Source organism: Scyliorhinus torazame, chromosome 12 (assembly GCF_047496885.1).
Source record: "Scyliorhinus torazame isolate Kashiwa2021f chromosome 12, sScyTor2.1, whole genome shotgun sequence".
In the NCBI taxonomy this organism is placed as follows: Eukaryota; Metazoa; Chordata; class Chondrichthyes; order Carcharhiniformes; family Scyliorhinidae; genus Scyliorhinus; species Scyliorhinus torazame.
Genome location: NC_092718.1, coordinates 60,524,322 through 60,545,791, shown reverse-complemented (window position 1 = coordinate 60,545,791; position 21,470 = coordinate 60,524,322). Strand labels below are relative to the sequence as shown.

The window sequence follows — 21,470 nt, the reverse complement described above, 5'->3', positions numbered from 1 at the left end:
GGCCTCCTTCTGCACTGTAAATTCTATGAAATCTATGATTCCTGCTCCTAAATGGAAAGGTTGCACTTGTAGAAGAGACTGTCCTCGGAAATAGACAAATATACTCCGAGGTAGGTCCTTGTGGTTAGCACCATAGTAACTTGTTCTGAGCTACAGTGATCATAGAATCCCTATAGTACATAAAACATACAGTGCAGAAGGAGGCCATTCGGCCCATCGCGTTTGCACCGACCTCAGAAAGAGCACCCTACCTAGGCCCACTCCCCACCTTATTCCTGTAACCGCACCTAACATTTGGACATGAAGGAACAACTTAGCATAGCCAATCCACATAACCTGCACATCTTTGGACTGTGGGAGGAAACCAGAGCACCCGGAGAAACCCACGCAGTCATGGGGAGAACAAGGAAACTCCACAGAGACAGTCACCCAAGGGCTGGGATCGAACAGGCCCCTGGTACTGTGAAGCAGCAGTGCTAACCACTGGGCCACATGGATGAGTATGCAATGTCCTCACTCCTGGCTGAAGTGACAATTAAATAAGTCTCAATGTGGCTTTTTTGGGTTCGCGTTAAAGCTGGTGTAGTTTTCATGCAATAATGCACTAACGCTGGAGTGTGCCTCCCCTTCTAGGCTTGCAGAGTTAAGAGTCTGCACTATCCCTCTGGCAGATGAAAATCGGAAGGAAGATGGTACAAAGGAGCACTCATCGTTATCTTGTGTTTCCGCCCAGTCGGTCATATCCTTGATTCCTATGGAAGAGCTGGAGAAGCTGATAGACGAAGTGAAGAGCCTGGATGAGGAAACCTTAAAGGTTCGACCATGACGGACTGAATGCATTGCCATTGATGATAGGACAGGCTCTATCGCTTTAAGAATAAATATTAAGGGGAAAATCAAATTGGGGCAGATGGTCAGGCATGATCTTATTGAATATGTTATGGGCGAGGCATTTTCAGAACCCCAAAATGTATCACGGAGTTCAACCAACCTCTCCCTTTAATGTATTTGTTGCTTTTCCTCGTACACGGCTTGTTCCCTAGGTGTGAGATTACAATTATGGACACGTGGGTTTTTAAACACAAAACAATGTTTATTCCATGAACTCAACTTAACATCTTAAATAAACATTGGATCTCTTAACACCCCTTACTTCAAAGATAACTCAGAAAATATTGCAACAGTAAATAATTCCTCAAAATGTTCCTTCAAACGTCCAAGAGACTTAACACCTTTAAACAGAATCACATCAGGTTAAAGGCTTTACTATTATGAGTTTAAATCACCCAAATGACCCAGAGATAGTCTTTCATGGCAGAGATCCAGCTCACTGCAAACACACACACTCCCAAGCTCTTTTCAAACTGCAAAACTGCAGCTCTCTGGAAACACACACACACACACACACACAAGCTGCTTTGCCAAACTGAAACTTCCAAAATGGCTGACCTGAGCTCAGCTCCACCCACTCTCTGACATCATTGAGGGGCCGTAAAACCTACCAATGTACCTATTTTCTGTGTTCTTATTAAAGGGCCATTGAAACAATGGCAGTTTCTGCAGTTGGGGGGGGCGATGGTGTAGTGGTATTGTCACTGGATTAATAATCCAGAGAGCCAGGAGAATGCTCTCGAGTCCTGGATTCAAATTCCACCACAGCAGTTGGTGCAATTTGAATTCAATAAAAATCTGGAATTAGAAGTCTAATGACGGCGTTGAAACCATTGTCAACCTCTGTAGCACAATGGTTAGCACTGTTGCTTCACAGCTTCAAGGTCCCAGGTTCGATTCCGGCTTGGGTCACTGTCTATGCTGAGCCTACACGTTCTCCCCGTGTCTGTGTGGGTTTCCTCCGGGCGCTCCGGTTTCCTCTCTCAAGTCCCGAAAGACGTGCTTGTTCGGTGAATTGGACATTCTGAATTCTTCCTCTGTGTACCCGAGCAGGCGCCGGAGTGTGGCGACTAGGGGATATTATTATTAATCAGTAAGGGAATGGAGGGTTCTGGGGATAAGGCGGTAAAAATGGAGTTGAAGATTATAGCAAATCAGCCATGATCTCATTGAATGTTGAAGCAGACTCGATGGGCTGAGTGGCCTACTTCTGCTCCTATGTCCTATGGTGTTATTTACATGCCTTAAAATAAGTGTTTTATATTAAACTTGAGGGGTATTATTGTGATTTTGTAAAATTAATTCATGGGATGTGTGCATCGCAGGCTAGGCCAGCATTTATTGCCCATCCCTAGTTGCCTTTGAGAAGGTGGTGGTGTGCTGTTCTTAGTGACATTTTTCACTTGCTGGATAGGAGTGAGGGCCACACAAGCAGGCGTACAATATTGTAAACCTCGAGCCCATGTTGGCAGCATTGTCACAGAGTGACCATCAGGAAGGCCTCAGTTGCAGTGTGAATGTGAAACTACTATTCACACTTTTAGGCTTATGGTTGATTTTTCATTCAACCTAACTTTATGTATTGAATAAAAAAACTCAAAGAAGTGGGGATTGGCATAAACTCGAATTTTACACCGAATAGGTCTTTTGTATCTCAGATATTGTTTTTTTTTGTGCTAATTCCAAAACATCCTCCAGACACAGGATTCATTCACCATTTTCCAGGAGTGGACTTACACTTTTGAGGCTCCCATGCTCTCCCTCTTTCTGGGCTCCCCACATCATGCCCCACCCCCAATGAGGTGCAACCCCACCCCCAATGACATTGAGCCCTGCCCCCAGTGATGTTGAGCCCCACTCTGAATGGCGACCCTGCCCTCCTGACACTGCCCACCCTCAGCTCATACAATGCAAGGCACAGAAACTCACAATCTCGCCCTCCGTGCCCAATCCAGTTGCTGCCAGCCCAGCCCCCTCACTCTCAGCCGTGCTGTCTGGCTGGCTTCTGGCTCTGGCTGAGTCAGCCCACATCCGTTGGCCGCTCCTCCCCGACGCTGGTGCTTGCCTGGCCTTTTTTTCACCTTCCGACTGCTGCCCAGCTCACCTCTCGGCTGTCACTCGGGTGGCTAGACCTCAAGCCTCAACCCTTGATGACCACGAGTGCTCCTGGCTGGCTGCCTGACTGTTGCTGCTGGCTGTCTGGCCTGGCATCTGCTCTCGTTCCCCCTCATTGCCTAGTCTGATTGCTGCCCCCAGCCCAGCCCTCTCACTCTCAGCCCTGCTGCCTGGCTGCCTCTCGCTGTGGCAGAGTCACCCCACTCCCGCTGGCCGATGCTCCCTGACTTCCCCAAGCCCTGATGCCGGCAATCGCCTGGCCTTCTTCACGCCTCCCGACTGTTGCTCTGTTCACATCGTGCCCCTCGCTCGGGTGGCCGGGCCTCGACCCTCAATGACCACATGTGCTCCTGGCTGGCTGCCTAGCTGCTGCTGCTGGCTATCTGGCCTGGCGGCCTCTGTTCTTTTTGGTTGCTTTCCCGCCTGCCCTCCTCAGTCCTGGCCTAGAGGTCGAGAGTCACCTTGCTGCTTCCATCGATGGTCGTTGGCCAGTACCACCTCCTCGCTTCACTGAAGGCTTTGCAGCAGAGGTGGACTTACACTTTTTGGTAAGTCACTTTTGGGGCACCTGTCAGTATGAACCCCCCATTGAACAAGAACAAAGAACATTACAGCACAGGCACAGGCCATTTGGCCGACCAAGCCTGCGCCGATCCTGATTCCTTATTTAGACCTACCACTTATTGCCCAAATGATCTGTATCCCTCCAGTCCCCGGCCGTTAATGTGTCTATCAAGATACATCCTAAACATTGTTACGTGCCTGCCTCCACAGATAATGTGTTCCGGGCACCCACCATCCTCTGCATGAAAAAACTGTCCCAGCACATCTCCTCTAAACCTTCCTCCTCTCACTTTGAACCTTGTAATTGAGTCTTCCACTCTGTGAAAAAGCTTCTGACTATTCACCCCCTCTATGCCTCTCATAATTTTGTAGGCCTCAGTCAGGTCTTCCCTCAGTCTCCGTCTTTCCAACGGAAACAATCTGAGTTTATTCAACCTCTCTTCATCGCTAACACCCTCCAGACTCGGCAACATCCTGGTAAACCTTCTTTGCACTCTCTCCGAAGCATCTACGTCCTTCTGGTAGTGTGGCGACCAGAAATGCACGCAATATTCCAAACGTTCATACACTTGAGAGGGCAAGTGGGACCGCAGTTTAGCATCCCATCTATATGTTTGCACCTCCAACAGTGCAGCACTCTCTCGCGACTGCACTAGGAATGACAGCCTAGATTCAAGTGTGTAGGGTCAGACTTGAAGCCAGCATCTGCTGCCTCAGATATGAGAACAGAGTTTGCTGAGCTTGGCACTGAGAACTTGCTGTTGATAGACAGACACAGAGGGTAAAAACTTCATGATGATCATTCTCACTTCACAGCAATTTGAAGACATCCATGTAGTGGTCCTGCACAAAGAGGAAGGGTCCGGCCTAGGATTCAGCGTCGGCGGAGGGATCGACCTGGAAAACAAAGTGACAACTGTAAGTACCATCAGCAAAGAAAGCCCAGCAGAAGCTGCAACATGAAGTGAAAGTATTTGCTGTGTTGGGACTGTCACTCATCTGGTTCATACTTGGGAAAAAACTATATCCAGTAGCATACTCTGTGAGATCCTAGAATAGTGTCTGTGTTCAATTAACCCAGAGTGGTGGATTGCTCCCTTTTGGCTGCATCAATCATTTCTTAGATGCAGGTCAGACTCCTCTCAGTCGAGGGCAGATTTGAACACATCCCCCCCCCCCCCCCCAACCCCCTCGCCAATAAGGATGAGCATGGAGGGCAGTGGGCCGACACAGCAACTTGTGACACCTGCATCTGCTTAGCTGGCGACTCCCCACCCCTGCCTCAAATTAATGCCCGATTAAAGTCTGCCGTCGGTGGCATCCTGGATTTCTTTTGCCGTCGGCCTGTGTGCCCTCCCAATGCTTCAGCAACAGGCCAGCTGGAAGCAGCTTCCTGGCAGCAGATGGTGCGACCAGCGCTCCAGGAAGGCTTAGAGGTCCACCCTATCTGCTTGCTCTCAGCTGCAGCCACAGGCCACCCCATGGAGTAGTCCCCCTCCACAATAGTGGCCTAGCTGCTGAGAGTTTTGTTTTTTTAATTCAAAGGTTTAAATAGTTCGAGAGAGGGCGCCTCAAGATGGGAGTACCTTCCCTTACCTGAACTGCAGATCCAAAACCCAGAGTCTTACCCTCCGCCGTTAATGACTATAAGACACTTTTTTTTTGTTGTTGTTCTGGGATGACTGTCAGAAGAAGGGGACTACATCTCGGCCCCTTCAGTTGTTTTACACAGGCAAGGGACCAGAGCTCGCCGTCTATGAAAGCATTTGTAGATCCCATTCCCCAAATTGAATTAATACACCTATTGGAGCAAGACTAACAATTTATTTGTGTTTACAAATGTAGTTTGTGGGCCCTGATGGTTTGTATTTAAAATGTTGAAAGGATGGATTCAATAGGATAGGATAGATGCAGAAAAAATATTTCCTCTGGTGGAGCAATCAAGGACAAGGAGACATAATCTTCACATTAACGTTAGGCCATTCCAGAGAGAAATCAGGAAATACTTTGTCTCCCAAACGCTCTGTATACTGGAGAACAATTGAAGTTTCTGCCGCACATTATTTATTGGATAAGGGTATTCAGGGTGAACAGAGTTGGTCATCTCCGATTCCATCGAGTGGCAGAACTGGCTCTTGGGGCTGAATGGCCTACATTTTTTGCTATGTTCCAGCCTGACTCAATTGTTCTTAAATGGAGACTTACCCAGTTAGCCATTCGCCCTCTCAGGATAGTTGCTAAGAGACACCAAGAATGGAACCCGAGTCCTTGTTTTCTGCGTACACACCTTGCTTCATCGCCAATGCATATCATGGGCGACGTGTCCATCATTCCCCGTCATTGGCAAGGAAGTTCAAATGTACTGAATTAACTTGGAGACAGTTTTGTTTTGGAGAATGATGGTGCAGATTGATGCAGAGTTAAAATAAAGTATTTTCACCTCAGACCCAGTGACAGCAAGTCTGCGCTGCCAAGGCAGATGTAGTCCAAAATAAAGTCTCTTTCTAAACACCTACTACTGCAACCGGAAACGGGATCCCTATTCCTAGGAACAGGAGGACGCCTGTCTCATTCAGCTGCTTACAGTCTGTCAGCTGCTTACATTCTATTCCACCAGTTAATTAGATCATGATTGATAATGTAGCTTAAATCCATTTGGTTCCCTAACTCTTAATACCCTTACCTATTAATCTCTGTTATTTTTTTTTCCATTAACCACCAGACTCAGTGGGCTGGATTCTCCGATTTTGAGGCTATGTCCGGAGCATGTATCTAGTATTACGACTGATGCTCCGCCCAGTGGGGGCTAACAGCTGCACCACGTAAGACCCCCGGTGTACCCTGCAGATATGGCCAGAGAATTGCTGGGTCCGTAGCCATGCATGTGCACGGCGGCGACCTACAGCGGTTGCGCCGTACAACATGGCGTGGCTGCACGCAGACCTGGCCTGCCAGATAGTGCCCCTCGTAACCCCCCTCGCCACCCCCGGACTACCCTCCACCAGTCCCCAAGCCCCCCCCCCCCCCCCCCCTTGATTGTGACAGTGCTGGACACAGTCCACAGCTGCCACGTGAGGTTGACAAAACCTCAGACCACAAGTGCTCCATGCCGTCAGAAAGTCAGCCCATGGAAGGCGGAGCATCGGGGGATGCTCCGCCTTCAGGTGACGTCCTGAGGCCGTTACAACGGCGGGCGGTGTACTCACCGATAATGCCGTTTTGGAGGGGATGGAGCATCCGAAAACAGGTGCCACCCCTGATTTTGGCGTTAAAAGGGATTCTCCGCCCAATGGCTGAATGTGATTTCGCCGTCGGCAATTGGAGAATCCAGCCTAATTACTTTGTTTGTAAAAAATGGTCCAAGATTCCACAACCTTTTTCATGAAGTGCTTCCTGATGTTACCACTGAGTGATCGAGCTCTTAATTTTAAGGATATGCCTCATATAGAATCATAGAATCCTTACAGTGCAGAAAGAGGCTATTTGGCACATCGAGTCTGCATCAACCCTACGAAAGTGCACCCTACCTAGGGCCATTCCCCCGCCCTATCCCCGTAACCCCACCTAACCGCTGGATACAAAGGGGCAATTTAGCATGACCAATCCACCTAACCTGCACATCTTTGGACTGGGAGGAAACGGTCAACCCGAAGGAAACCTATGTAGACACAGGCGAACATGCAAACTCCAGACAGACAAACAGTCGCCCAAGGCCGGAATTGAACCTGGGCCCCCGGCGCTGTGAGGCAGCAGTGCTAACCACTGTGCCACCCCTTCTGCATTCCCAGTTGAGGAAATAATTTTTATTTCCCCAACCAACTTCCTCAATCAATTTAAACATCTCAATTAGATTGCTACTTAATTTTCTATGTCAGAGGAAATTTAATCTTCGTTTAGGAATCCTTGGATCATAATTTAACTGCTACTTTCATTCTAGTAAATCATCATTCCGGCCCCCCTGAGGTCAGTACATCCTTTCTGAGGTGCGATGGCCAGGACTGAATGCACTTCACTGGAAGGAGTCTAATCGGAGCATTGAATATGTTCAAATTGTAATAGCGTGACACCCATTTGTTAGTGGGTTGACCAACTTAAAGAACCAAACTTTCTCACTTAACGGATGAATCTGTCGTGAACTGTTTCCTACTTATCCCTCCTGCACCAACAGGTTCACAGGGTGTTTCCAAATGGACTGGCAGCTCAGGAAGGAACGGTTCAAAAAGGAGATGAGATTTTGTCGATCAATGGACAATCTCTAAAAGATGTGACTCACACTGAAGCTCTGAATATCTTGCGTCAGGCTCGACTGCCAAAGCAATCAGTGATTGTGATACACAAGGCCAAGGAAAGTGAAAGCAAACTCAGTACTCCAACCGAATGCTCATCACCTGAGAATCTCACCAGTCCAGGTCAGTATTTCCTTAGAGCAACATGCTTTAACACATCTCAACAAACCTTCCTGGGCCAGTGAAATGCTCAATTTTGTTGCCATGTTCTTTGAACAATGAGACACTTCAAGGGGGTGATTTTAACCCTGCGCTCACCGTGAGCGCAAATCGCGGCGTGGGCGTAAAATACCGTGAGAATCGGAAACCGAGATTCTCGCCAGTGAGATCTCGTTTCACGATTTTTTTCCACCCCTCACCAATGATATAACGAAGTTAAATAGATTTAAATATATTTAAAGGGCTTCTCCGCCTTATGTGCCCCCCTCTGCTAAGAAATTAGCCCTGCCCTGCCAGCGTCACGACGGAAACCACACCCCCAGACTTTCTGTGCACCGAGTTCAAGATTTACCGTATGAGTAGTACTGTAAAATTGGCAGGTGTTCCGATAAGACAGGACCAACCCTGTCAAAGATGGACAAGCTCCGGCGCGGGCTCGGAGAATCCCGGACCATGTCTTTGCAGACTTGTGGAAGGAAATCGGAGCACCCGGAGAAAACCCACGCAGACACTGGGAGAACGTGCAGACTCCGCACTGACAGTGACCCAAGCCGAGAATCGAACCCAGGTCCCTGGCGCTGTGAATAAACAGTGCTAACCACTGTGCTACCCTGTCTATATTGCTGCATTGCCTGTCTGAGCCCAACCCTTGAGGAAAAGTGGGAAGCAGTCGAGGGGAAACCACCGGGGGCACAGAAAAAGGGAAGGGATATGCCTGGGCCCTGGCAATGTCTCGTGGCAGTGCTAACCTGGCAGTGTCAACCTGGCAGTGCCCTTTTCCAGGAAGGGTGGGGTAATGTAGATCAAGGCACTCTTTAGAAATGGCACCCAAGTCTCTGTGGAGCCGGCGTTTCCGGCTGTATCAAGCCCTGCCCTGCCAGCGTCACGACGGAAACCACACTCCCAGACTTTCTGTGCACCGAGTTCAAGATTTGCCGTATTAGTACTGTAAAATTGGCAGGTGTTCCGATAGGACAGGACCAACCCTGTCAAAGATGGACAAGATTAAAATGACCGGTCCAACTTTATGGTTTAAATAAAAGTCAAAGATGTAGTTAGAAGTTATACAACAATCCAGAACAGCGCTTCTCAGCTTCTCAAACTGGAAGTCGCAATGGAGGTTGCGAGCTCCCACTCCTCCGAGACAGTGGCCCACACTAGCACCGAGGCCCAGCTGGCATCCAGCCCTGCCCTTCCCTTCTTGTCTCTTGGTCTCTCTCTGGGTCATGCTTCGCTTTGTCTTGAATTATAGCTCCGATGATGAAAATGGTGGCGATAATAACAATCTTTATCAGCGTCATAAGTACGTTTACATTAACACTGCAATGAAGTTACTGTGAAACTTCCCTGGTCACCACACTACGGCGCCTGTTTGGATACACTGAGGGAGAATTCAGAATGTCCAATTTACCGAACAATCATGGCTGGGATTCTGCAAAGACGCAGCTCAGTGTTGACGCCGGCGTCAACAGCGGCCCAGCGATTCTGAAGCCCACGCAGCTCCATCTGCCATACGCAGCCCTGCACTTCCCTGCACTGCCGGCCGCTGGTCCGCGCATGTGCACGGCGGCCACTTCCACGCCGGGCCCACACAACATCGCGGAGCCACACAGCTGGCTGGCGCGGAAGACGATAGGCCCCCCCCCGGATCGCACGCGCCTGCCGATCGGTAGTCCTCAATCGCGGGCCTGGCTGTCATGGAGGCCTCCACGGAGTCTGATCCCCCCGCCACCCCACCAGGCCGCCACCGCAGCCACGAGTCCGAGCTCCCGCCAGGTGGAACCATACGGGAACCACACCGGCGGGAACTCGGCCAGTCGACCATGGTCGATCGCACGCGGCTGCCGATTCTCCGGTCGCCGGAGAATCGCGTCCCAGAGTCCGACCGGCATCGCGGGTCGCCCCGGCGTCAACTCCGATTCTCCGAGCCGGCGCGGGCTCGGAGAATCCTGGCCCATGTCTTTGCGGACTTGTGGAAGGAAACCGGAGCTCCCGGAGAAAACCCACGCAGACACTGGGAGAACGTGCAGACTCCGCACTGACAGTGACCCAAGCCGGGAATCGAACCCAGGTCCCTGGCGCTGTGAATAAACAGTGCTAACCACTGTGCTACCCTGTCTATATTGCTGCATTGCCTGTCTGAGCCCAACCCTTGAAGTTCACCATCAACAGCATTCTGGACTCAACATTGAGTTGAACAATTTTAGATTGTGAACCTTCCCCTCCATTTTCTCCCCTTTTTGTTTTATGTTATTTGGTTCTCCTGGCTTGTTCGCAGCCCAACCCCTTCCCAAATAGCTGCTGTTCCTTGTTCAGTTTTGCTCCCACTGAGCACTAACCTCGGTTATCCTACTGAAGACATTCTGCTATCCTACCTTTGCCACTATTAACTCTCTTCAGTCCCTAATGGCACCATTAACACCCCCTTTGTCCCATGTCCATGACATCTTTTGTCAATCTCTCCTTAACTCCGACCTATCACTTACTTTTCATTCTACCCCACCTCCCTCTCCAAGTATATCATTCAGCACATTTCTGTCCCTTCTCAGTTCTGCAGAAGGGTTTAATAGACTAGAAACATTAACTCTGTTTCCCTCTCCACAGAAGCTGAGTTTACCCAGCATTTTCTATTTTTATTTCATTAATTTGCTTATTGATCAATGCTTATTGATCAATGCAATACCCTGGAATTGTGTGGCAGACTTGATGGACAGCTGTTTTTTTCCTGTCTGTTATTTTTGTATACCGAGATGTTGTGAAGCTATTATACTCTCTAACTGTCTTTTACCTGATAAGTTAACTCTAACAGGTCTCAGTAAGAAGTCTTACAACACCAGGTTAAAGTCCAACAGGCTTGTTTTGAATCACTAGCTTTCGGAGCCCAGCTCCTTCATCAGGTGATGACTCATCTAATGAAGAAGCTGCGCGCCGAAATGAGCTGTAAGAATTCTGACTGTGACCACCCCAGTCCAACATCAGCATCTCCACATCATGTCTAACAGGTTTGACCAATAAGCTGCTTAGTGGTCCCGCTGACCAGGCCATTGGTGTTATTGCTTACAGCAATAGAAGATAAATTGAACACGTTCACGGTGGAGTTGGAAAAATGTGCAGGAGGTTTGGGCTTCAGCTTGAAAGGGGGAATGGGCTCCATTCATGGAGACAGACCACTGATCATCAACCGAATTTTTAAAGGTAAGCAAAATATCTGGACCGCCTGCGACAGTGTGGCTTTTGCAAATCTTTGAGTAATTTTAGAAATAATGTGTTGAGTGTAGCGTGTTGGAGGAATAGGTGACTTTCAGCCCATGGAGTAGAAATTGCTGATACCCCTTATTTGTGAAAAGACAGCAGGGCGTCTAAGGTTCACCCAATATTGAGCCTGGGGCTTAATTTCTGTAATTGGCTGCTGCATTGCATTGTGGTTACAATAAAAAGGGTCATTACATTGTGGAGGCTTTTTATGGATACAGAGAAAAGCCAGGTTTACAATTACTATTTCATATTCTTTCATAGAATACCTACAGTGCAGAAGGAGGCGGTTCGGCCTGTCGAGTCTGCCCCAATACGCTGAAAGTGCACTCCACCCAAGCCCTATCCCAATAACCCTTTAACCTAACCTGCACATTTCTGGACACTAAGTGGCAATTTGTAGCATGGCCAATCCACCTAACCTGCAGATCTGCACCTTGGGAGGAAGCCGGAGCACCTGCAGAAAACCTACACAGACTCAGGGAGAACGTGCAAACTCCACATAGGCAGTCAGCCGAGGCCGGAATTGAACCTGGGCTGTGAGAGTGCAGTGCTAACCACTGTGCCTAGAGGGCTTAAGGCTAACTTCTGCAAATTAGTTAACAGAAGTTGACTAGTTAACAGCCAGGCAATAACTGGCTAAAGGCCAGGCAACAATTGTTTGTGTTCCCAGTTTGTGGCCTTTTTGATTGCAAATATCCTGTAAAGTTGTTTGCTTGTAAGGCCAAAGGTAATGTCTTAATGTAATGCAATTGATGATTACTGTTTGTTTCAAATGTCATTGAATAAGTAGAAATTTGGCAGATTGTGATGGCGTGTGTGATGGCTGCCTGGTGTAACCAGTGACAGGTGGGTGGGTGGAAGTGGACCCCTTCTATTTTGCGAAGCTGCACATACACTGGAACAGGATTGCTGCAGCAAGCAGATCTAGGAGATTGGCCAAACGTCTTGTCGGGTCCTCCTGCTCCAGGGGAGGTTGCCCGGGTTGCGAGCAAAGAAATGAGCCAGTTATGAAGTGCGCACATGGCAAGGCAGGAACAGAGATGTTTAAGAATGGTGTTTGTAGCACGGTGGTGCAGTGGTTAGCATTGCTGCCTCACGGCGCCGAGGCCCCAGATTTGATCCCGGCTCTGGGTCACTCTCCGGGTGGAGTATGCACATTCTCCCCGTGTTTGTGTGGGTTTCACCCCCACAACCCAAAGATGCGCAGGGTAGGTGGATTGGCCACGCTAAATTGACCCTTAATTGGAAAAAATGAATTGGGTACTCTAAATTTTAAAAAAAAATCAACAAAAAAAAAAAGAATGGTGTTAGTTAAGCTCATGCTGCATTGTGTGTTGGGGGTGAGGGTGGGGGTTGCTTATGGCCATAGCCTGGCCCTTGGGTGCTGTAGATGCGAGAGGAGTGAATGCTTTTTTGTTGATGGAAGATTCCTGATCTGGCACCAGTCATGGAGTTAATGCCTTCAGGTGGTTTTAGAGCGCAGGCCACTGCCCTCAGAAAGTGAACATTATTACACCTGAAAAACCCTTTCACCAAATTCTCCCCATAATTCCAAAGTCTTCAACAACGGGGGAGTTTCCTTGTCTCAGGTCTGGATCTGATGTAGACTCATTGGGCAAGATTGATCACTGTGATTAGTCAACATAGCTTTATCACACAACTACCAGGCTAATAGGAGGCAATTAGATCAGCCATTGTCTTTTGTTCACCAGGAAATGCTATTTTCCTCTGACTGCATGTGTGAGGTATGAAAATTACAGGGCTAATTTCCTGAAGCTACAAGTGGTTGACAGAAGCTTGCATTCGTTAATGGTGTCTGCAAGTGGATGGAAATGGGGCTGTGTTTGTATAATGTTCTGATATATGATGTGTAGATGCCGGCGTTGGACTGGGATGGGCACAGTAAGAAGTCTTACAACCAGGTTAAAGTCCAACAGGTTTGTTTCGAATCACTAGCTTTCAGAGTGCAGCTCCTTCCTCGGGTGAATACTGATACATGGTCCTTGCAGGTGAGGGTACCTGTTGGGTGTGTGATGTCAGGGCTTGTACCCTCATTCCTCCATCAGAAATCATTTTAGCTCACATCACTTTGGATGTGTTGCACAGAAGTTGTGTGAATTGCTGATCTGTGATCAAATGTTCAGGAGAGGTTTTATTTCAAGTATTGAGTTAAAAGGTCAGATAGGATTGGGCCACCTCTGCCACTGAAAACAATAGCCCGTTAGAAGACTTGATATTATGCTAAATTAAATAAGCTGAGGGACAAAATAACAAGAGCAGCCTCTTGATGGGATACTGCATTAAACAAAATAACAAATCACAAAGGAAACCATTTAACCAAAATGTGATTAAAGAGGTCCAGAGGGCAACCCCAATTCCTATGATTCCCACCGGGCATGGAAGGCCTCAATCGTGCTGGCGGACACCAAGTGCTCCCTCTCCAGGAACACCCAGCTGGGAATATAGCTGCAGTAGAGGGGCAGACATTCGGGCCCCCTCGATTGCCTGCCACCGGAACCTGTCTATGGTAAGTTTGGCCAGGTCAAACCCCACTCCATGCATCCAGTGCCCACAGATCAGGAGCATCGGATTGAAGTGCAAACAAAACTCTTAATCAAATGTTTTGCAAATAACTGAAGAGGGGGTGCAGTCCGCAGAAACTTATATAAATATGGTCCGCGGATTCCACAAGACCACTAACAACACGGGCATCTTGGGAGTCTGTGAACTGATGCATCCTACAATTGTATGTGCAGCCCCCCCCCCCCCCCCCCCCCCCCCCCGATGATAAAGGGGAGGACTCATCCACAGAGACCTCCATGGGGGACCTCCACCGCCAGATGGCAAGACTTGAGGTCATGTAGCACCTTTCACAACCACAAGACACCTCAAACTGCTTTACATCCAATTGAGCAAATCTGAAGCAAAGCCACAATTGCATTGTGGGGAACTAGCCTGAAATAGCTGATAGTGATCAATTCCAACTGGAAGCCTGTTCTACAAAAGGGGCTATTGTTTGACTGTGAACTCTCAACAGGGTCCCTACCAGGCTGCTCCCTAGTGGGTGGTACTATACCTGGATCTTCAATGACTTACTCGCACTCGACTTTCCTTTAGTCTCCCTGATTGCACAAATGAGAACAGGAACACAGTGAGTGCGGGCACAAGTCCTTATTGTGTACAGCTGTACCAGACTGTTCTTAATACTATTTTCAAAGCATGTTGCATTTTCAAAGCAAATTTCATTTTCAGAGTCTTGTTCTTCAGTTAACAAATATAATTTTCACTTTTTCCCCCTGGACCTCATAGGAGGAGCACTTGAACAGACAAAAGTTATCCAGCCTGGGGATGAGCTACTGCAACTAAACTCTACTACCCTGCAAGGCCTCAGCCGGTTTGAGGCTTGGAACGTCATCAAATCTCTGCCGGATGGCCCCAGCACAGCAGTAATTAGGAGGAAAGGTCCCATTTTTAGTACAGGAAAAGACGCAGAGGTGTCACAAGATGCTGAATAAAACCCTTCATAACGAGCTTAGAACCTTGTAAACTTGCAATGGCATCTCTTCCCTATAACTCAGTTTATCCAGAATGCAGACGACATACACATGTCCATGGGGCTGCAGAGTGACAGATGGGAGTTGTTAACCTTTTAAACTGGCTCTTCCGGTGAACAGGTTGGAATTTTATCTCCCAAGTAATTTTAATGAGTAAAATTCACATTGTACCAAATCTAGGCTTGCTCTCAGCTCTCGCACACTTGCTGTTCTCCATATCTATCAGAGTGCTGGACAAGATTTCAATCAGGCACACATGACTCAATTCATTACATTGCTTATATAGTTGCAACACTCTGGGCTTGTGCACGGTCAATTCCAGCCCCACTTGACCCAGAGTCACAACACAACTGAATTAACCAACAATTCTTAGAAAAATATCTGATATCTTTGGCCCTTGGTTGCCCAGTAATTACAGTCACCAGGTTTGTAAATGTAAGCACAATAACATTTTTATTAATAACAAGAACTGTAATGAAATATGCAGCAAATACAACTGGTTAGCTATTACCCAATTCCTAATCCCCAATTTAACTTGCCCTCCACCCTCTACACGCACACACACACAAAACATACAAACACAGAGGGGAAGAAAGGGGTAAAAAAAATAAGAGGAGGAAAAAAAAGTCTTTGTTATAGATGATTTTTAGCACCTACTCCTCTTCAAACATTGCTTTCAGTCTGAGGTTTTACTGTGGATTCATTCAGGTCTCTGTAGTTTCCGAAATAAAGCATTCACACCCTTTCTGGAGAGGGAGAGAAAGTCCTGCGGTCTTTATTTGCAGCCTGTAACGGTTCCCCTGCAGATTCATTCATTCATGTTCTCTGTAGCTTCAGGAATACAGCATGTATAGCCTTTCTGGAGAGGGAAAAAAAGCAGGTCCTTGTCTTTTTGTGTCCAGGGCTCAACTGCGCCGTCAGGTCTCTGAGAACCATCACACTGGGATAGGATCCAATTACCACCTGTTATTGGGCAGAGTATTGCGTTTTGGCCAATTCATTGGATACCAGCCAATCAATCAAACCAATCCCATCCCATCTCTCTGGTGCTGAAAAGTCTGAAGTTCCTGTTTAAACGAGCAGCGTGTTCTCTCCTGTAACTTCCTGACTTCCTCATTATCTCTGATTTAAAGACACATGTCCATTAATCACCCATGGATAAAAAATGAGAACGGCAAAATAAAAGAAAGGGAAAATAAGGGCATAAACAGAAAGGATCCTGACAATATTTTTAATGTTTCAGTACCTAGTAATTATAAATGCACGAAGCACAAGGTGTTCCTTTCACCTGGAAGCGCCGCCCCCCCCAGAAACATTTTCATCAATGGTCACTAATGCTCCCTCCTCACCCACTTCAATCAGCTCCTGTGGCCAAAGTGTTCCTTATTGGCCTCTGCCCATCTGAAATTCCTGGCTGCACTCCCTCCTATCCCACTCTCTTAAACTGAACTCGTACAACACTATCATATTCCACACCCATCACCCTTGTCCACACTGAGTCTTGTTTCTTGATCCCCAATGCCTCAAACTCAAAATGCTCGTCATTTTTAAATCCCCCATAGTTTCAACCCTTCTATCTGTATCCTCTATCCCCATCCTCTTAATTTCTCCCTCTCACATTGTCCTCGTTATAGCGCCCTCCCTCCCACAACTCCATCAATCACCACTGCCATTAGCAGGACTGCCTCTCAAAGGTCCTTGATCCAGAATTATTTCTGTAACTCTCTGCTTTGTTATATTCCTTTTTCAAAACTCACCACTTTGATTTCTTCCACATGCCTCATTCAGAATCCAATTTGTTTGACCATGTCTCTGAAGCACCGTGGGATATATTTTTACATTAAAGCTGCTTTATAACTGCAAGCAGATTATAAATGCTAACTTGTTCATATGTAGCTAGCCTACATCGTTTATTTTTGAATGGAGTTTAATTACAACATCATCTGTGAAAACTGGCAACTGGCCAAGCCCTAAAGTTAGGTGAATAATTCAAAGAGTACCTTACAGTTTAACAAGAATCTCCTTCGTATTCCATGGTACTGTGACAATCTCCTGATGATCTCGGAACAAAAACAAATGGAAATACCGGAATTCCAAAGCAAAATAGAAAATGCTGGAATTACGGAGATCAGTCAGTAACTCTGAAAAGAAAAACATTCAGTTTCAGAGAATATGACAAAACCCAAATGTTACCCTTTCCTTTACTGATACAGGTCAGCCTGCTAACTATTCCATTTGCTTTTGTACCTCACCGAGAGCTTTGATGCATCAAGATTCAGACTAGTTAATGCTGTTGATAAAATAGTTTAATTGTTACCCCAGTGTACATGTAAACATGAACAGCACAGTACATTGGGCCTTTGGCAGGACTGCGATTTCAAAAGTGATTCACCTTTTTGGTTTCTGTTGAGAATTTATACCAATTGTACAAAATAAAGACTTTGGCATGTGATGGTAGACTGGGTTCAGGCCCAACAGTTATTGCAGTACGGCAATGAAATAATACAGAAAGAAAAAGACGTGGGTTTACACACTGCTTCCACAACCTCAGGACAACCCAAAGCACTTTACAACCAATTGAGCACTTTTGAAATGTAATTATTGCAGCCAGTTTGCACATAGAAAGATTCCACAGACTGCACTGCAATAATGACTGAGTAATCTTCTTTAGGTGCTGGTTGAGGGAAAGATGTTGGCCCGTGAGAACTCCCCCTGCTCTACTTCTGTATAATATCATGTGATTTTTAATGTTCACCTGAGAATGCGAATGACGCCCTGGTTTAATGCCTGATCTGAAACAAGGAACTGAAGTGGCAGTCTAGTTCTTTGGGCTCAAATCCCTGGAGTGAGACTTTGAGTGTTGTGTCTTAGGGTGAGAGTGCTCCCAATGATTGGAGGCCGATTTGTGATGAATGCAAGTTCTTTCTTAAATGTTAACAGTACCGTTACCATAGTTACAGCTTTAACCTCTACCCATTGAACTTGGTATGAATTTTTGGGAACATTAACTCAGGTTAACATAGATTCTCAAAAGATTGGGTTGAAGGCTAAGAATGGTGATTGTTTGGTGCACTCCCAGAGACGGACTTTCAATGAAACACACGGCCGTGTCGGGCCAGCAGGCAATACAGAACAGTATCGGGATCTGAGTGGTTTGTCAGGCGGAGAGGTGGTGGAGACTTGGAGCAGTTCAGACACACATCTCGTGAATTGGTGTGAAGTTCCTGAACTTTCATTGAGTAAAGGTGCAGATTTCTGATATTCGGTCTGGCGGGCAGCCTGAGGCAAAGAGGGAGAGCATAGGACCCCCCAAAAAATGTTACGTCCGCCTGTGCGCACACCACACTCGTATGACAAAAAAATAAGCACAACAAATTCTAAAAGTACATTCTTCGTGGAAAACCCCCAAATGGCACCAGTTTGAAAGGTAAGAATACATAAAAATGCCTCCAATGCCACAAAGAAACGTTGATGTTTTGCTAACTTCTTTGAAGAGGTCTACAGGAAGCTAGTACAGCACAGACGTTACAGCAGCAAAGTACTTTACAGGGATGTGGTCTTCTCCCACTCTCAAAATGAAATTCTACAGTTTGATTGAACAGCAACATGTGAGAGTGACATAGCCTCACTGATACGTGTGCCAAAATAGTTTAAAAACCATTACAGAAAATAAATAATCCTATAAGCTGTTCTGTGGGCCCATCATAAAATATTTTGTTTGAACAATGGAACCTGTGAAAGATCTAAAAGATCATTCACCTTACAAACTAGATATTAAAAAGGGGAAAACACAAATGGGAATCATAGAATTCCTAGTGCATATGGAGGCCATTCTACCCATCAAGTCTGCACCGACCCTCTGAAAGAGTACTCCACCCCTGTAACCCCACCTAATTTGCATATCAAGGGGCCATTTAGCATGACCAATCTCCCTAATCTGCACATTTTTGGACTGTGGGAGGTAACCTATGCAGTCACGGGGAGATGAACAAACTCCATGCAGACAAGACTGGAACTGAAGGCGGCACGGTGGTTTGCACTGCTCCGGGCCAGGGACCCGGATTCAATGCCAGCCTTGTGTAAATGTCTGAAATGTTTACATTCTCCCAGTTTCTGTGTGGGTTTCCTCCGGGTGCTCCGGTTTCCTCCCACAGTCCAAAGATGTACAGGTTAGGTGGATTGGCCATGATAAATTGTCCCTTAGTGTCCAAAAGATTAGTTGGGGGTACTGGGTTACGGGGATCAGGCAGGGCATGGACCAAGATAGGGTGCTCTTTCAGAAGGTTGGTGCAGACTCAATGGGCTGCATTGTAGGCATTCTATGAACCCGGGTCCTTGGAGCTATGAGGCAGAAGTGCCAGCCACTGTGCCGCCCCTGATGGTTTAACAGTTGTTGAATTACTCTTAGTTCCTCCCCATGTACATGTTTTCTCGCAAGCAAAACAAAGAGAGGGACGTGGGGCGAGCAGGCTATTCAGCCCAGAGTCTGTTCCAGCATTAAATAAGATGTATTTCAGCCAGTCTAAACTCTATTTACCTTTGTTGATGCTGTAACTCTTAGTATACTTACCTAACATTAAACATTTATGTGTTTTGAAATTTTCAATTGGCCTAATCTGGATGTGTTTTGTGAGAATGTTCCCGATTTCCACCAGTCTTTGTGTGTCGTGCTTCCTGACATCACCATTGAATGGCCTGGCTCGGGATACAACCACTTGTGGATACCCCCCACCAGAGGAAATAGCCGAAGACAGGCCCACACTATGCAGCCTATGCTAACGATTCAATTATTTTTACCTCGGCATCATTCTGGTGAATCTGCACTCCACTCCCACCAAGGCCAGTATTCCTGTGGTGGAGTGCCCAGAACAAATTTGGTACTCCAGAATTCTGTAGTTCCCCCACATACCTCCACTCCATTGTGATAAAGGATGATATTCCATTTGTTGTTTTAAGTATCTTTGTAATTGTCTACTAGCTTTCAGTGATTTCTGTCTTGGGATGCCTAAATCTCCAGTTTGTAGCTTCTCTCTCGCTCTTTTGGCTTTTCCAATGATAAAGGTACACTAAAGGTAAAGTCTCCAAATGACCATAGGCTGCTTTCCCCTTTGGATATACAGTGAGGACACCCCACTGTGGGGTCACCGAGGGTCCCTCCTTTTCAGGCCTACCCTCCTTTCAGGACCCCCGCCCCCCCCCCCCAACCTTTACGAGGTCCCTTCATACCTATCCTTCACCCACCCCCTCACCTCCTTTCATTGACATGATGGACCCCCCTCAATCCGACCCTTGGCAGTGCCACCCTGGCAGTGCCAAGGTGCCTGGGACCCACCCTGCCCTCCCTCTAACTACTCAGGGGTCTCCAATGGCCTGGGAGAACACTGCCCCAGCTGCTGTTACACCTGGTCCACATTTGTGTGGACCAGTACTAAACAGCACCTCATTGGGGAGGCCGTTAGTTTCCAATCGCTGGTAAATTCCAACATAGGCATATTTAAATGAGTCCAATGGCAAGATCCAGATCGCGGCATCTCGCGAGGAATCTTACGAGACATCTCGAGCGTTGCGAGAGGCCTCTCGCGAGATTCAATGGCCTTGTGCCACCAAGTCGGGTGCGACGAAGCGGGTAAACCGCACCCCAAGTGAGAAGTTCAGAGGTGAGCCACTCATTCTGCCAATTGGACAACAGAACTATTATTGATGACTTCCGCTTGTGACCATGGAGTGATTGGTCACATAAAGGGCTGTTCCTGTTCAAAGTCACAGAAAAGGGCTCTTTTTACCCAGATCCAGGTGGAATTTTGATGAAAAGGCACAGGTGAATGTTAGAGGAGTAGTTTACCCCTGGAATGGTATGTCTTCTGATCACCAGACCCGGCAGAAAACAGTGAGAGGTTTGGCTGGAAAGTTGATACAGTCTTGTGCTTCACAGACAATCTCTTCCAGCAGGCAAGAGGGGCAAACTGTAAGGCCCCAGATACAGCAACTGATGACTTTTATCAAGGAGGAATTCCATAAACCGAGGAAAGAAATGCATGAGGATCATGCCAAGGCCATTGCAGAAGCTGTGGCACCCCTGAAGAATATTTTGGAGCGGATGGAGAGGTGTTTGGAGATGCAGGGGTCACTGATTCGGGAGATTGAAGGAGTGATCTCGGATCACAGCGATCGTGTGGTGGCTCTGGAGGCAGAGGTGGGGCTCCTAGGAGACCTTTGTAAAACGCTGAGGGCAAAGATTGAAGAGCAGGAGAATACCTCGAGAAGGCAGAACCTGCGAATAGTGGGCCTGCCTGAAGGAGTGGAAGGTGTGAGTGCCACTAGGAACGTCTCGAAGATGCTGGTGGGGCTGCTGGCAGAAGGGGTGCTGGATAAGGCACCTGAAGTGGACCGAGCGCATAGGTCTCTGAGGCAAAAGCCTAGAGCTGGGGAGCCTCCGCGGGCGGTGATCGTGAGACTCCATAAATTTGTGGAGAAAGAGAAAATTCTACGGGGGGCCAGGGAGAAGCTTAGCTGCGACTGGGAGGGAAATAACATCCGGATTTATCAGGACATCGGAGCCGAGTTGGCAAAACGGCGGGCAGGCTTCAACAAGGCCAAGGCGGTGCTGTACCGGCGGCAGATAAGGTTTGGGGTGGTCTACCCGGCG

The 21,470-nt window shown here is 47.4% G+C and overlaps 1 protein-coding gene across 1 annotated transcript in view; it reads left to right on the top strand.

Annotated features, from left to right (window-relative positions):
- il16 (interleukin 16) overlaps positions 1-17,281 on the top strand; it is a 240,301-nt gene extending 223,020 nt beyond the window's left edge. Inside the window, exons 18-22 of the mRNA XM_072468752.1 lie at positions 634-814; positions 4,387-4,488; positions 7,739-7,979; positions 11,079-11,210; positions 14,580-17,281. Of these exons, the coding sequence (XP_072324853.1) occupies positions 634-814; positions 4,387-4,488; positions 7,739-7,979; positions 11,079-11,210; positions 14,580-14,785 (862 nt within the window). The 3' untranslated portion in view covers positions 14,786-17,281. The remainder of the gene's footprint in view (positions 1-633; positions 815-4,386; positions 4,489-7,738; positions 7,980-11,078; positions 11,211-14,579) is intronic.
- Positions 17,282-21,470: the final 4,189 nt, after the last annotated feature.